The following is a 15,249-nucleotide window of genomic DNA, read 5'->3' as shown; positions in this document are numbered from 1 at the left end:
TGCCCCAGGGAATGAAGCAAGGGGCAGGAAACAGAAGACTGCTTTCCTTCACTTCTGAATGATCCTCTGTGTCACACAGGGGTGTATTTCAGAGGGCCTTTAGTCAATGGAAGAGATGTTATCGTTTGGTATTCAAAGACACCACGATGAAAGTTAATGGAGTGGAAAAATCAGTGGGGTCTTCAGGTATTTCCCACTGTCTCAAAGAAGTAAAATGCTGTTTGTCTGTGCCAGCGCTAAGGAATGAGGGAAAAAACCTTATGGCAGATTAATCTCTGTTGGTTGAAAGTCCAACAAATACTGCAGTGTCTCTAGAACGTGAGGAACTTTTACATTTCTGTTATATATGACAAATCCAGTATTTTTCCTCAGTATCCTTTAATGAGAATATTTTCACAATCCTTCTGCCCTGCACATCTTGCCATAAATTATGGTTTGCAGAGCAAATGTCTTCACCTACAGTTGCTTAACTTGGCTTGAAACCCAGTCTCAAAAATGTTCATTTGAATCTGAAAACCACACCAACATCTGGCAAAACATATTTGAAAATGGCAAAATGGGGGGGGTGGGGGGAGGGGAGAGAGATGTTTAATGTGTCCTTTGATGTTTATTCTTGCATTCCTTCTTCAGGGCCACATATTAAAGGAGCAAGGAGAGATCAGATTAGCTGACAGATAGCAGTGTGTTTAAAATCAATGAATTCCTCTGTATTCATCTGTTGGAAATGGAAATTTGAGGTCCAGTGATTTAAACCCTGGGTTGCTGGTATTCAACAATCTTCCTTTTCAATACCAGAGGCAAGCCCTCAAAAAAATTGCCATAGCTGCCAAGCTAGAAATAATACCATGAGCTTCCCTGAACTGTCAGACCCAAAAGAGAGACAGAGAAAGCATTAATTAAGCCTGTGCAGATGTTGTGGTGAAACGTTGTTTAATTAGAGCTTAACTCAGGGCGGTAAGAGGCGGGGGCATTCCAGCGGGTTCTCTGGGCTAACATTTGACTTCACTGAGAGACAAAATGGCAGGAAGCATTTGTTTCCTTGAGATGTTCTTTTGTTTTGCAGGTATGCTATTGGCATTTCCTACAAGTCAGCACCGAAGCACGAGTGGATTGGCAAGAATTCAGCCTCCTGGGTGCTCTGCCGCTGCAATAACACGTGGGTGGTGCGGCACAACAGCAAAGAAATCCCCATCGAGCCCGCGCCTCACCTCCGGCGTGTCGGGATTTTGCTGGACTACGACAACGGTTCCCTTGCCTTTTATGATGCTTTGAACTCCCTACACCTTTACACTTTTGACATTACATTTGGCCAGCCAGTGTGCCCCACGTTCACGGTGTGGAATAAATGTTTGACCATTATAACAGGCTTGCCCATCCCTGACCACCTAGACTCCTCTGAGCAGCTCGCGTGAGTGCTGAAAGCCGAAAGGTAGGAGGGCACATCTTCCAGGGCGGCCAGCAGGGACACCAGGAGCTCACCAGAGCTGGAGGATCCACGTGGCATCCCAGACAATGCTGCCAAATTCGGGCAAAACTGACAAGGAGAGAAAATCTCTTCCTGTGTATTTTGTACTGAAGGACAAGAAGTGGCTTTAATAGTACCTTAGAACTCTTTTTTTCAGTTTCTTTTGTTTGGTTGGTTTTGTATTTCATCTCCTACAGGAAGATTTATAAATTATTTATAAAAATGAAAAAAAAAGAGAAAAGTGAAAGCCTAGTATGGACATCTGGGAAATGACTTCTTGTTTTTTTGGGAAGGGGGGGTTTTTTGCACATTGGTGGTCCTGTTAATTAAAGTTTCATCAGCCTTTTGAATAATTTTATTTTACAGTGGATAATAGAAGAAAATTGGAGAGATGAAAACTGCATAGTGGACAAGTCAGTATACTTCAGGTTTTACTTGTACCAACATTAGTGGTCTCATTACCAGCCTTGTTGAGTGTGAGAGCTCTCAATTTCTACTTTGCACATGGGAATGTGCAGAACAAAAGAACAAAAATAAGCAAGCGAGGGAGTGAAGCTCGCCAACACAGCAAAAGAATAAAGTTTAATTTACTTCTATTCACAGGGCAATGCTCTCTCTGTTCATAAAAAACATGTGGAGTATCTCCTAGAAATGTGAGTGGATAAATCATCTGGTGATTTATTTTATTGATGGCAATATTCCCATCTACCAGTGCTTCACTTTCGTCTTTGGGAAACATTGTAGAATCACTGAGGATGTGGAGGCCCGATACCATCTCTGAGAATCAGCAGCACTGGAGGAGAGCAGCCAATCCAAGGTCTGACTGTAGACTACTTTGATAGAGCACGGCATCATTTAAGGATTGATTGTAATGGAAGATGTCATAGTTCTGATGGCAGACATGTGAATGCTTATTGCTGATTTACAAGGTTCAACATAGCATGCCCAGCCAACCGCTCGGAAGTGAGACATGCGCCACTTTACCATTGGTTTTAAATTAAATACAAATGTTTCACTGTCATACACTGTGTAGTGTCTACAACAAAGCAAGGAAATCTGTTTTGCATGTGCTGGATGGAGAAACACTGCAGCTGGCATTTGCTCATAGTTATCATTGTCCCAGGTTGTTTGGGAAAGCACAGTTCACTTTGTGAATGAAAAGTAAAGAGTGAGCTTTCAGCAGCAGTAGAAATCTGCATAGGGAGATCCTATGTTCATCCTGGTGTTGGTAGAAGAGCTTCAATGAAGGCAATAGAGGTTCTATGTACTTTATCTCAGAGCGGAATCAGGTGCATTTTTTCTTTTCCCCTTTACAGATAAAAGCTTTTTGTAATTATTGCAATGCTTATGTATAAATGATCATTTTGGGAGATGATTGAGGCGTATGACAACTTTAAAAGAATGGTTTTCCTGCAGTGTTTTGTTATTATTATGCAAGTGGTGAATATCTGCCTGTGTAGAGAAAAGATAAATTGAATATCAGCTTTAAAGATTTGCTCAGTAATTTATAACCATGCTTTAGGTGTCTTTTGAAAAAGATGCTTTAATGCACTTTGTTCAGTTATGGGTCCAAAATAAAATGGTCCCAAGCTCAGCTTCAGATTTTTTTAATACTGATTCTCCAGGTACAAAGCTCTACTACAGTTTGCCTTAGGATTATATAAAAATTTATGAACAAGATGAGGAGAATATTTACATGCCTGTTTGTTTGGGGTTTTTTAAATAGAAAATAAATGCCTTTCCATGTTTCTTTGATTTCCCTTTACATGCCCTGCTAACTGCTGAATTAAATGGAGAAAAATCTGGCAGTACATTGCTGATACCATGGCTTTCAGCTGGGCAGCATCCCATAGTTCACAGGTAGGAGCCACTGATCTTTCCCAAGTAGACATAAAAAGACAAAGTGTGTACATATAGTGAACCTCACTGTTTATCATAGTGTCATTAATAATCAAGAAACGTATACCCTCAAAAATGAAAAAGTAAATCAGTCCCCAAGCATCTGAGTACAATGCTGCTGGTACAATCTGGTACACAATGCCCAGATGACCTGGCCTGGGATGTTGGGAGCTAGCTGAGATGGTTTGAAAATTTTGAAAATTAGTTGACAGAAGATGTCTGATGCAAAGCAGTGATAAAAGGATGCATGAAGAAAGGACTTTTGTTCTAGGGTTATTGCTAAGTTTCTGCCTAAAAGGAAAGAGTGAATTACCAAAGTACATGTAGCAAGGCTGTGTGTCTTCTCTTTTGCAAGAAATATTAGATCTAGAAGCTGATTTCAGTAGTGGATAAACTGAAAACACTGCTCAGTGTTTGCTTATACAATGTTGGCAGGGATTGAGCTGGATGGAAATACAACCATTGAATTTGGAGAGGTCCCAAATGATTTCACATATTTTCATTGTAAAGATAGAGCATGAGTCTGAAGAGAGATTGTGGTTTTGGCCACGGGAAAAAGGATGGTCTTTCATCTACAGACCTTGCTGTATCATCTTTATTTTAACACAAAATACTTCATTTGGAGCTAAGCCACATTTCTCCAATGTCCTATTAACTCAGTCAGTACTCTTTGTGCACATATGTTTGTGTATATATGCACACATATGTATGGGTATACACACACCAGCATATGCACGAATATAGTGTGTAATTTGTGTATACACACACATATGTATATACACAGACAAAGTGGCAGCAATTAGTCAGGTGTTCCTTTTTTGCTTGTTTCTTGGAAAATTTCGTATTCTGTATGACAATGAGGAAACAAGTTTGCTATGAATAGTATTCTGGACATTTTTTAACAAACAAAATCTGTTTATTTTACAATACTTGATTCAATGCCTGATTAATCAATAAAAACTTCCATTTGAAAATGTAGCTTCTGTGGTCTGTGACATTTTGCATGGTCCATAGTAATGAATTGAAATCTGGGGGAACAAGTAATCCTTGTATACGGTACTTTAATGTAGCAAGCAGTCTTAGATGAGGATTTTTCCCTTTTTTTGAAAGTTTTGTAACTAGGAATAAAGTAACATTATATAATGCTGTCTTTAACAAATGCAGATTTTTGAGGAATTGTCTGCTGAGATGCAAGCAATGAAAGTGGTAGATAAAGCCTGTGTTGGTATAATGATTGTTTCAAAAGTGTACTTAAAACCCAATTTGGGGTTTAGCAGAATTAGAGCAAACAATAACACAATCTCTTTAGGAGATAGTCGCTGCTCAGAGTGGTGTTGAGCTTGAGGAAATGGAAGGGTGGGGGACTATTTTTCTCTGAGACCAGATAAGATTTTCCATGTGTTTGACTTTTATGTGTTAATGCCCACATAATAGGGAAAAAAAAAATTGCTATATGTCATAAATTATTTAGTAGACTGTCTCCAGTCTACTGTATTTTCCCATTGTTGGCTTTCAGAGAGCAATAAAGTTGCTGATTTTTCTGCCATTAGCTTATTTTTTATGAGTTTTGGGTATCCCATTTTTCAATTGCTCAACAAAAAGACTCAGTTAGCAGAGGGTCCCAAGGGTAGGACCCATGAAAGTCTCTCAGGCCTGGGTACACTGTGAAAAGCAGGAAATCTGCAAGTACAGGTGAAAACACATTTTTCATTATTTTAACAATAGTAGGTCACTAAACACCAGTGTGCATCATCTGTTTTGGTCCTGTGTCTTAATTGCAAACACTATATTCTTTACACATTAGAAAACACAACAGGACACTATTGAGAGCACAGATTAAAATGTCAGCTCATTAACCAGTTCATTTTGAGATGGCCAGACTTTATAGCTGAAGGACTGTGGGAGATTCCATTAAAATATTATTTAATAATACAGTAAATATTTCTTTTTTAGTTGGTCTTATAAAACAGATGTCTAGGTAGTTAGCAGATTCTGCTTTTAGTTGCAGCAGCACAATTTTCAGATAAGCCCATGAAACAAAGTGAGGATTGCTAGTGGCTCTCATCTGTGTCGTCAAAACTGAGAGTATTCATTTTAGTTGGAAAGACTGTTTTAGTTTGAGGTTGAGGAATGAAGAGCTGACCCCCACAGTAAGTGCACACCAGTACCTCAGCACTGGCCAGGGCACACCTGGTCTAAAGGCCCTCAGTGGGGCAGCTCTGGGGAGCTGGTGATGAACAAAAACACGCACAAGTTGCTTATGGAGTCATGTGCTGGGAGTTTAACTGTTACACCATTTCTCATGTATTTTCACATACTGATTTTTATAATACTGAAAGTGTGTCTTGAAATAGAGGGACATAAAATACAGTATTTTCCTGTCTTACTGAGTTGCTTGTCCATAAAGAAATGAGCACAATGTTTTTGTCTTCTCCACATTGAGAAAAATCCCACTCACTTCAAGTGCTGATGTTGAACTATTTGTATTTAATATGCTTTCTGAAATTAAAGAAACCATATTTACATTTTAACTATTGATTTAGTACTTGATATAGTAAAAAATTAAGAGACTAAAGAGCAATGATATTAACAATGATATTTCAGTGTGGGCTAGACCCTTGGTTTGAACTGTGACATTTAGGGCATCCGTGTACATAAATCAAATCTCTGTGCCAGAAACATTAAATTGTCATTCATGTGGGAGTTGAACAGTGCAGGTGCAAGTGTTTCCTTCTGAGGTAGGCTTTTGCATTAACTCTGCTCTTTGAGTGGAATATTCTGTTTCTTTAATTTTTTTAACTGGTTTTCTGATTCAAGTGCAGGCCCAGTTAATGAGACAGTAAATAATACAATCATTCATCATGTTACTAATTTTAGCAAGCCCTGCCATATCATGTGCCTCTGGCAGGTTGCTGCATACCTCAGCTGCAATCTTAACCTTTACAACCTCACCTCCAACATGAGGACTGATGCTTAAGATATTGACCAAATGTGTAACTTTCCCAGGTGGAATTCATCCTGCTTTGAGTAAGGAACTCCAGCACAAATCATGATGCCAGTTAAAGGTGAGGGACACATATATTGCACAAGGGTGATATAGGAAAGATAGGGGCTAGAAAACCATCACTGTTGAGGCAGTTCTGGTTTAGAAGTGCAACAATATATTAGGAAGTTGTGAAGTCTTCTACTACAGTGTGATCAACAGTGGCGGTGTTACTGCTTCCTGAGAGAGGAATGGAGTAGCAAAAGAGGGAGTTCTGGAGCAATGCTGAGAGAGACCACTCAGAGTGACAGGGCAGCTGAAAACCTGCCACCATGCCTTCCTTGGCACCATGCTGCAGCTCTCAAAGCAAGCCTGCACCTATTAATGCTTTTGTTCCAGCTCAGCCTCAACCCACATTCCCAAATGACAGGAAAAATAATATTGCAATTACACATTTGAAAGCCTAACCTGAATAAAAGGAGCAGGGCAGGGATGACAGCCCTGGGCCTTGATCCTCCTTTATTCACCCAGATTTTTACATCTGCTGACTTCAAAGGAGATAGTCCTGATTTACACAGAGGTAGGTACAAGCCCATGAATCTTCACTTTCCAGAGAGTCAAACCCGAGCGGAGCAGGAGCCCCTGTGAGAACAGCTCAGACTTCCCAGTAAATCATGTCTTTGGAGAAAGCACTTCAGCTGCTAGCAAAACTCCAGTTTCTCATGAGCTGTTTCCCAAGGCCAGCACAGGTGTGTTTTAAAATGTCTGGTTCCTTTAAAATGTATGGCTCAGTAACATTCTTCTTGGGTGAATTGTTCAGGCAATGCTTTGCTGTTTCCTCCAAGTGTGGGAACAATTCTCTTAGCAGGTGCTGTGTTACTTTCATAAAATCTTGAGATTCACAAGTTATAATATAATGCTCTATCTAGCATAAGACTATTGTTCTTGGACTTCCATTTAAAAAGGGATAATAGCTAAAAAGTTTAGAAGTCTGCTTCCTTTAACTGTCCTAATTTATATAGTTATTTGAATTCATGGAGGTATGTCCTCTTAAGGAATAGCACCTCATTTCTTGTTAATACACGTGGACAGATAGTAATTAGGAGCATTCCTGAAAATTATGAACCCTTACAATAGTTTATAATCAAACCTTTAAAAGGCAGCAAATGGAGGCTTTGTGGTTTTTATAGTCATTGAACAGGAAAAAAACAGCTATAGCTGTTTAGATCACGGAAAGGTAACAAATGACAGCTAACTGTTACATGACAGGATGGGATAAGTTTTCATTAGCAATTTTTTACTTCACTCTCATTTTTATTTTACTTGGAAAACAGACAATTCCACTTGAAAATGTTTCTCGGATATTGTTCTATTTCTTCACCTTTCTTTTGTTTTCAGTCTCATTTTTAAATATTAGAGAGGCAAGAAGTGTGAGTTTCAAAAAGTTGGCTTTATTTTTTTATTTTCTTTAAAATTACCATTTTCAGGATGTGGACAAGAAATTAAATTAGAAGTCAAAATACTAATTCAATATGGTAACTTGAATGTTGAGAATATTTTTGAAGCATAATTTAAAGAAGGAATGCAGATAAACCTGTCATTCTTCTACAATTACTGAATTATTTGGTTTCATTATTCTGGGTTTAATAGCATTTCTCTCCAATTAAAACAGCACTAGGAGACCTGATTAAGGAGCACAAGCAGAGAGATAGTAGATTATTTTAGGATAACCCTGGAACCAGCTCCCTTTAATAGCAGTAATTTATATACTCAACCTCATTAATGTCAGCTTGGGGGTTTGGGGGTTCTTTTTTTTATTATTAAATTGTGTGTCCTCACTAACAGTAGTTCATAGCCTAGAAGTATGTGTCTTTCTTTGGAAGCATAGATTCCAATCCCTTATTCTATTGGGATTCTCTTCCCTTATGGAATAGTAACAAGGTCCTCCCTGTGGCAGGTGTGAAGGTAGTGCCAACATAGAGAACATCTCCCACCAGCAGAGGATTGTTTGATCTATATTTCTGTTGTCTTGTTTATGCAAGTAGAAGTGATGGCCAGAGGATGAAGTAGATTCATCCAGATTTGTAGGTATAGGAAGATGTGGAAAGCCTCTGTTACATTAATATTTACAACCAGTAGCACACACAACCCAAAATTTGAAATTAACAAATGGAGATTTGTTCCTTTATACAGTCACATATCCTTTTAATTTCTTCTAGTGACTGTGGCCTCTGTCTCAATTTTTCCATCAGTTTACATTGACATGCTCCTTGAACATTTCTTAAATTTGGTGAGGTTTTTTTACATATTAGGTTTTAGTCAAGAAAACTTTTTTTTTAAAACAAACATTGCTGATATAATGTCAGCAGGTTATGGTAAGGAGTGGAGATGAGGAATAGAACCCAGAACAGGTACAAATTGAGTTCAGAATAGAATAATACTGTTTCTCTTCTAACAGTGTAATCATAGAATTACTACATTGCATATATTTAGACAAACAGGGTTTATTACTAAGAAAGCGTCCTGAGTTATGCTGTAAATTCTAAAAGATGCAAAAATTGAGGTAATTAGGATAAACCTTTGAATTACATACACAAAAAAAGAAGAAAAAATTTATTTCTTCACTATCAATAATTCATATTTACCTACTTCCTTCCATAGGATGGATGAAACAGGAATGATTTGTCTTTCTGTTTTTATGAAGTCACTGCTCCATATTAGTGTTACTTGGAAATCTCTCAGGATGAAAAAATTTAATGTGAACAAGCACAGCATTCTCAATAATCTTGAAGTCTGCATAAGCCATTAGCCAGTTTTAAGGCTGGCAGTTACTCATCAAGTTATGAATGCTTTCATGTGTATTTAACTGTGCCAGTAGAAACATGTAGCATTAAAAAAAATGATCAATCAGCTACAAAGCTGCTACTTGGGTTAGGGAAAGGAAAATATTTTCATGGACCTGTACTCGTGCTGGTTCTCATGCACAGAGAAGCCCTAAGTCCTGACAACCTTTTATCTGTTTTTGGAATTCCAAAGCTCTGCAAATCGTGGTTGGTGTATATGGGTACAGCTCATCCCATTGTCCCCTCTGTTCCAGTTGTTCCTGCTTCTCCACAAGCAGAAGGAGAAGCAAGGCAGCTCCCAAAGGTCTTCATCTCTAATTCTTCCCTGACATTTCTCATGGCAGGAACAGTAAAGGCACAGGATGGCCACATCTTGTGTGGCAGCAGAATTACACTATGAAGTTTTAAGCAGGCTTCTCTAGGATAGAACCTTACCCCACAGACAGAGAGTCTGTACTGGCTCCAGTAACAAGGTCCAGACATTTCCTAAGCAGCTTCTGCAGCTTCTGCCACAGTCAGGAAAAGAAAGGGAAATCTGCTGCAGGACAGGCTATGTGACTGGCACATTTTCTAAAGGCATGTCCAAAAGGATCAAAGGGAAAATTTTAACATAATTCATTCTCATAGGAAGGTCTGCATAAGGAGGATGGATACATTTTTCCATGTTTCCATGGAAGCATGGAAAGGTGCCTCCTTATAGGTCAGGTTTGGCAGTGCTTGTGGGCAGGCAGCCCCTCATTTCATTTGAAGAGTGAAAAATCATTTTCCCACAATTTTTCTTCTCATTCTCCTAAAAGTTTGACAAATGGGAAGAAAAAATTGTCAAATCCCATTGCAAGAAGGCTCATACCACTGATCTTCATTGTCAAAGTGAAGAAAATGCAAAAACTAACAAAGAAAAAAAACAAAAGAAAATATAATAAAAACTCTGTGTGCAAAACTTTTATTTGTTACAACTGACATATCTGACATATTTTTAATCTGCTACTATTAAAACAGTAGCAGATTAAAAGTATGCTTAAAAAGCAGATTAATAGAAACAAAGTGGAGGATTTATCATGATGGGAACTCAGGCAGAGAAAGAGAGAAATAGAGGTTAAAGGCAGAAAGAACATCCCTGGGAAATTCACCTAGGAAGGTAAAATCAGAAAGCATTGCTACCACAGTGCAGTGAGTCTGGTAGACACTCATCTGGAAGACTGCAAATTCTGGTCTAAAAGAAAGATGATATTCAATAACACAGGGTCAGATAAAGGCTCATCTTAAGAGAAAGCCAAGGAAGAGCTTAGATGATAAGGGGACATGTAAATGTGGCAGTGTAGCCATTTCTGTCTGAATAGAGATAACAAAGCAGTTGTGCTTTTAAATACATGATTAGGGATAGCCCCAGGAAAGGAGAGTCACAGTTCTGAACAAAAGTTAAAATTGGTACAAGAATAAATTCAGTCAGCTCTTTTATGAACAGTTAGGTCTATAGAAATCAAGAAGTTTACTTTGTGGGAAGGCAAGAGGAATAAAGAAACTTTGCTGATTCGAGAAGAAGTTTTGTGTGTGAAATTAATCACACTTCAGTCTAAATGAGCAAGCATTAGTCACCTAGGTATAAGCATGTTTTCTAGGCATCTTCCATGAGGAATGGGAAACAAATAGCAACTGCAAATGTTCATTCCAGGTATTTTAGCCACCCAACTCAGAACAGGGAGAATATCACTCCATGCCTGAACTTTCACCATTGGCCCTATGAGGAGTCACAGACAGCTAGAGTGTATTTGGTATCTGTCCTTTAGATAGCTCAAGTCAGATCAAGTGACTACCACTCTATATATTTAGAGAATGGTATATTGACATTTTTATAGTGGTGATTACAGAGTGAATCCATTTCTTTGGATATAATACAGGAATTTATAGACAGCTCCTGTCTTAAAATCCTTACTATGCTAAAGTATGAAGGCAATTTTTCACTGGCCTCAGTGAAGCCTACACTTTGCCTCTTAAATATGAATCAGGTGAAATATTGTAGGTCAAAGTCATATTAAATCTCTCTCAACAAGGAGTGTTCTAGCCACTGAGCCCTGTTTTTTCAAAAAAAGGCATTTATAATAATGCTTCAGTAAAACTGCTATTCAGGCAGTGTCAATGAATAAATAAACTTTTATTTGACTACAGAACAAACTGGCTTGAGATTTTATGTGCTCATATGCATTCTATTGCACTGATCCTGTGCACAAGTATTTTGGATTCTAAATTGATTTGCTTACCTAATGCTGAAAAATGCTACACATTAATAGCATTTCCTGGGCTAAATGATTTGGTTGTGTTAAGGAACCAAGAGCTCCTCAGCAAAACTGTCTTCTAACAGAGAAGTAGCTGACAGTTAAAAGAAATGCATAAGAGACAGCTGAGAAATGCTGGCTCTTTAACATATAAGTTGGATGCTGAGGTCAAAAATACTTGGTTTTTTATGTTATTTATTTAAATCTTCCTCAAAGGAAATGGGGCTGGTTCTCTGAAGGATAACTGGAAAGCCTTTTGATATTCACGGTAGATTGTTTTGGATGGCTGCCTTCCAGAAAATGAGAAGAAAAATATATTCTGTAGATGGATGTAAATATCCCTTTTTCCAGGGTTTTAACTTAGAATCATCTCTCTATATTGTATAGGTCACTTTCAGAGGTTTTATTTTATCTATTTCTAAACAGCATGAGTATTTATCTAATGATGCTGTGGTGAGGAATGCTTCATTCTTAAGTTAATAGAGTGCACAGTTGAAAAAATTCCTCACATGCAAAGTATTGTTAACTGCTTGCTCATAAAAGGGAAGGAAATTACTCAGGCTGAAGAAATTTTGAAGTTAACATTGTTGATGCTCTTCAGGCTGATAGAAAAAGAATTCTCAAATAAAAGGTGAAAGTTTCTGCAGGAAGCACTTTCTGTTGGGGAAAGGATTAACAATCCAGGAAGGTCAGATAAGGAAAACTGTCAGAAAATCACTCAAACTAGGGAAATATTTTGTAAAAGGTGTGACACAGAGGGAGTTGCTGGGGTTAAAGTCATGGTGAAAGGTGACTGAGATAGCCTGGTGTGCTTTGGAGGGACTTTGTGAGGATTCCTATTCACAGAGAATATGGGAGTAGCTTGCGAAACTGCTCTGGCCCATACTGCTCAGGGGTCTGGGCGTTGGAAGCAGCATCAGAAAATAATGGAACTGAAATACAAATCAAGAGAGAAGGAACTGGGAACAGAAAATGGCACAACATGGAAAACTTCTGTAAAATGAGTCTTCTTACTGTTGGATTTGTAACATTGATGAGTATTGACATGGAGACAGCTTTTAAATTATAATTTATTTTCACAGTTTGTGCCAACATGATTCATTACTTTTGTTAATTTTAATTATTTGAACAAAAATGTTCCTCTGTTTCTGTTGCCTAAATCTCTACCTGCCTACAATCTTAATTTATGTGCAAGCAAGGCCTTACATCCTTAGGTATTTCCCAATCCACAGAAGCATGGAATTAGTCCTATCTCCTCATAAAATTTGGGCTCTTCTGCCAGCATGGTAAAGAAAGTGGAGACACATTTTTCTGTCTCTAGTTGAAACAGCCAAAGTTTTTTGATAAATTATGTAACTTGATGGGTACTGGGGCCTCTTGGTTTGGGAGCTTGGTGGGTTGATGTGGCAGAAGCAGTGATGGTTTGTCTTTCACGTGGAAGCAGGCACTGATTAGGTGATTAAAATTCAGATGGTTTTGTGCTGGATGGCTGGAATGGAATGTGTCTGAAGGGTGGTGAAGATGTTTGATGCTGGAGCATGAGGAAGTTTTGCCAAGGCATCGGTGAGGTGTCACTGTCAAAGAAGTTAGTGAATGTAACCACAGTCACTGTAATTCAAAAGGAATTTGACAAAATCTTTGTAAACTTATTGTGCTCTGAATGGTGTTAAAATATGGAATTTATGTACATGTAAATGAACTGATGTTTAGTCATTGGAATAAGATTCTACAGATGTATTGTGGGATATATATATATAAATGAATGTGTAATCTAGATTATTTGGGTTATAAAAGATGGTGCTTTGACCATCTGTCAGTGATTTGCTTTTACTGGGCTAAGGAAATTGTGGCTATGAAAAGAAATAGCAATTTATTAGCAAGTTTTGGATTGTATGAATGTGTCTTGATTTTTGTAATAAAGAATGTTAACCCTACTGCTTAATTTCTGCTAAAGTAAACCAGTGAATTTCAGTAGTGATTTTATTTTGGCCAGAATAGATCTTAACAAAACCAGGAGTGGTAATTAAACCTTATCTAATCTCAGTCTAAGATAATTGTCAACAGACAAATAACTGAATCATAGCCTTGCTAAGAATTCCCATTGAAGGAGATCACAGAGCATATCCAGCTGTAGGCAGGTCTCCAGAAATGTATCCCAGAGGTAGCCCTGAGGAAAACAGGGAAGGCCATAGTGAGGAAAAACAACAGGCCACTAATGGGTGGATTTCTGACTTTTTATAATCAAGGATAACAGCCCTCCTGGCAAAGGGAAGGGAAGGGCTGCCAGCCTCACACCTTCACATTAGATCAAGGTGACTCCCTGAAACAAAGCCATCCACCCCTTCTCAGACAAGCTTTCTCCTCCATTTCATTTCATAGGGACTGGAACAATTCTGAAGGAAAATGATTTTGGGGTGTAAAACTATGGAAGCCAGGGGAAATAACAGCAAAGCTAAATTAGCAAATGTGCACAGGTAAGGAGAGAACAAAGAGGGATTTTACTGGGATTAATGTGCTGTGGGAAAGATGAGTGAAATTAAGTTCAGAGGATTTTTTCCTCTTACTGAATCAACATAGTTTTGGGATTATCTCTGAGTCATAAATTCCAATTAGCAGTAAAAAAAAAAACTTTTAACTGAAAGACAGCTTTCCATCACATTCCCAAAGCCTTGCCTCAGAGATACTCATCTAAACTTGCTCAGAACTACTCATCAAGTTCACTTTAGAAGAATCACACCTATTTATTCACCTTTTATTACTTAAAAAAAAAAAATATATATATATATATATATATAAAGTACAAGAGCCAACAGTGATACAGGATTTATAAACTGTATACTTCTCTCCTGGCAGAGGCATGACATGATACATAGTTAATTGTTACTTGAATTAGTATGTTTTATGATCACTTCAGTCAAGGCAAACTCTCAGTCTACAATTATTGCAGTCCTGTTCTGATGTCCCATCAGGTCTCCCAAGAGGGCTAGGCCAGGCCCCAAGTGCTGGAAATGCTGAATTTCCATACTTGTTCTCATCAGGATAAGTGTTGAACATGGCAGTCAGGCAATGCCTTCCTTGCTGTGCCTGAAGACCAATTCCACCCTCACAGCTTTTTTTCACTCTTGTAGCTTTAATGTCCCTAGTCTTTTGTTAGTCTTCTCCTATAAGTCATGTTTTTTGAGATTTTTCATCATTTGCATTGCTTCCCTATGGATTCTTTTCAATTCATCCTACATTGCTTTTACTACAAGGGTGGCGTCCAAAAGTGAATACAAAATTCAGTGCAAGACTTTATCAGCTGTTTGGAACAAAAGGATAAAAACAATCATTCAAGTCTGCAACCCCAAATACAGTGCTTGCCTTTCTCATGACACCAGGTCAAAGCTGGATAACATTCCCCTCACAGGCATTGCAGCCCCTGTGGACTCAGGAGAGCTACCTCCCCTCTGTCTTCACCTTGTCAGGAACATGTGTGGATTTAATCCCACCTCATCAGGATCATGTTTGTTTTCAGTCCTGTGCTGCAGTGAATTTACAGTCTGCATCAGCTGCAAATATAATAAACATATCCTCTGTTCCACATTTTGAGGTGTCTGGGAGCTAATGGAAAAATGTTGAGCCTGATAGGAACCTTCTCTTCCTGTGACAAGTACCCATCAGTGCCACTGTTGTGACACTGTACTTGCTGACAGCTTCACTCTGAGCAGAATTGACCCAGCAGCTCCAACACCTGCTTGTGCTAGTTTCAGTCTGCTAACATTTCCCTTGTTTATTTGTAAAATTGCC

At 38.4% G+C, this 15,249-nt stretch overlaps 1 protein-coding gene across 1 annotated transcript in view; it reads left to right on the top strand.

The window, feature by feature from the left end:
- Positions 1-4,294, top strand: part of MID1 (midline 1) — a 237,549-nt gene extending 233,255 nt beyond the window's left edge. The window contains exon 10 of the mRNA XM_058824959.1: positions 1,064-4,294. Coding sequence (XP_058680942.1) covers positions 1,064-1,412 — 349 coding nt within the window. The 3' untranslated portion in view covers positions 1,413-4,294. The remainder of the gene's footprint in view (positions 1-1,063) is intronic.
- The last annotated feature ends 10,955 nt before the right edge of the window (positions 4,295-15,249 follow it).

The sequence above is a fragment of the Ammospiza caudacuta genome, chromosome 2 (genome assembly GCF_027887145.1).
Source record: "Ammospiza caudacuta isolate bAmmCau1 chromosome 2, bAmmCau1.pri, whole genome shotgun sequence".
Taxonomy (NCBI): domain Eukaryota; kingdom Metazoa; phylum Chordata; class Aves; order Passeriformes; family Passerellidae; genus Ammospiza; species Ammospiza caudacuta.
This window is presented reverse-complemented; position numbering and strand designations above follow the sequence as displayed.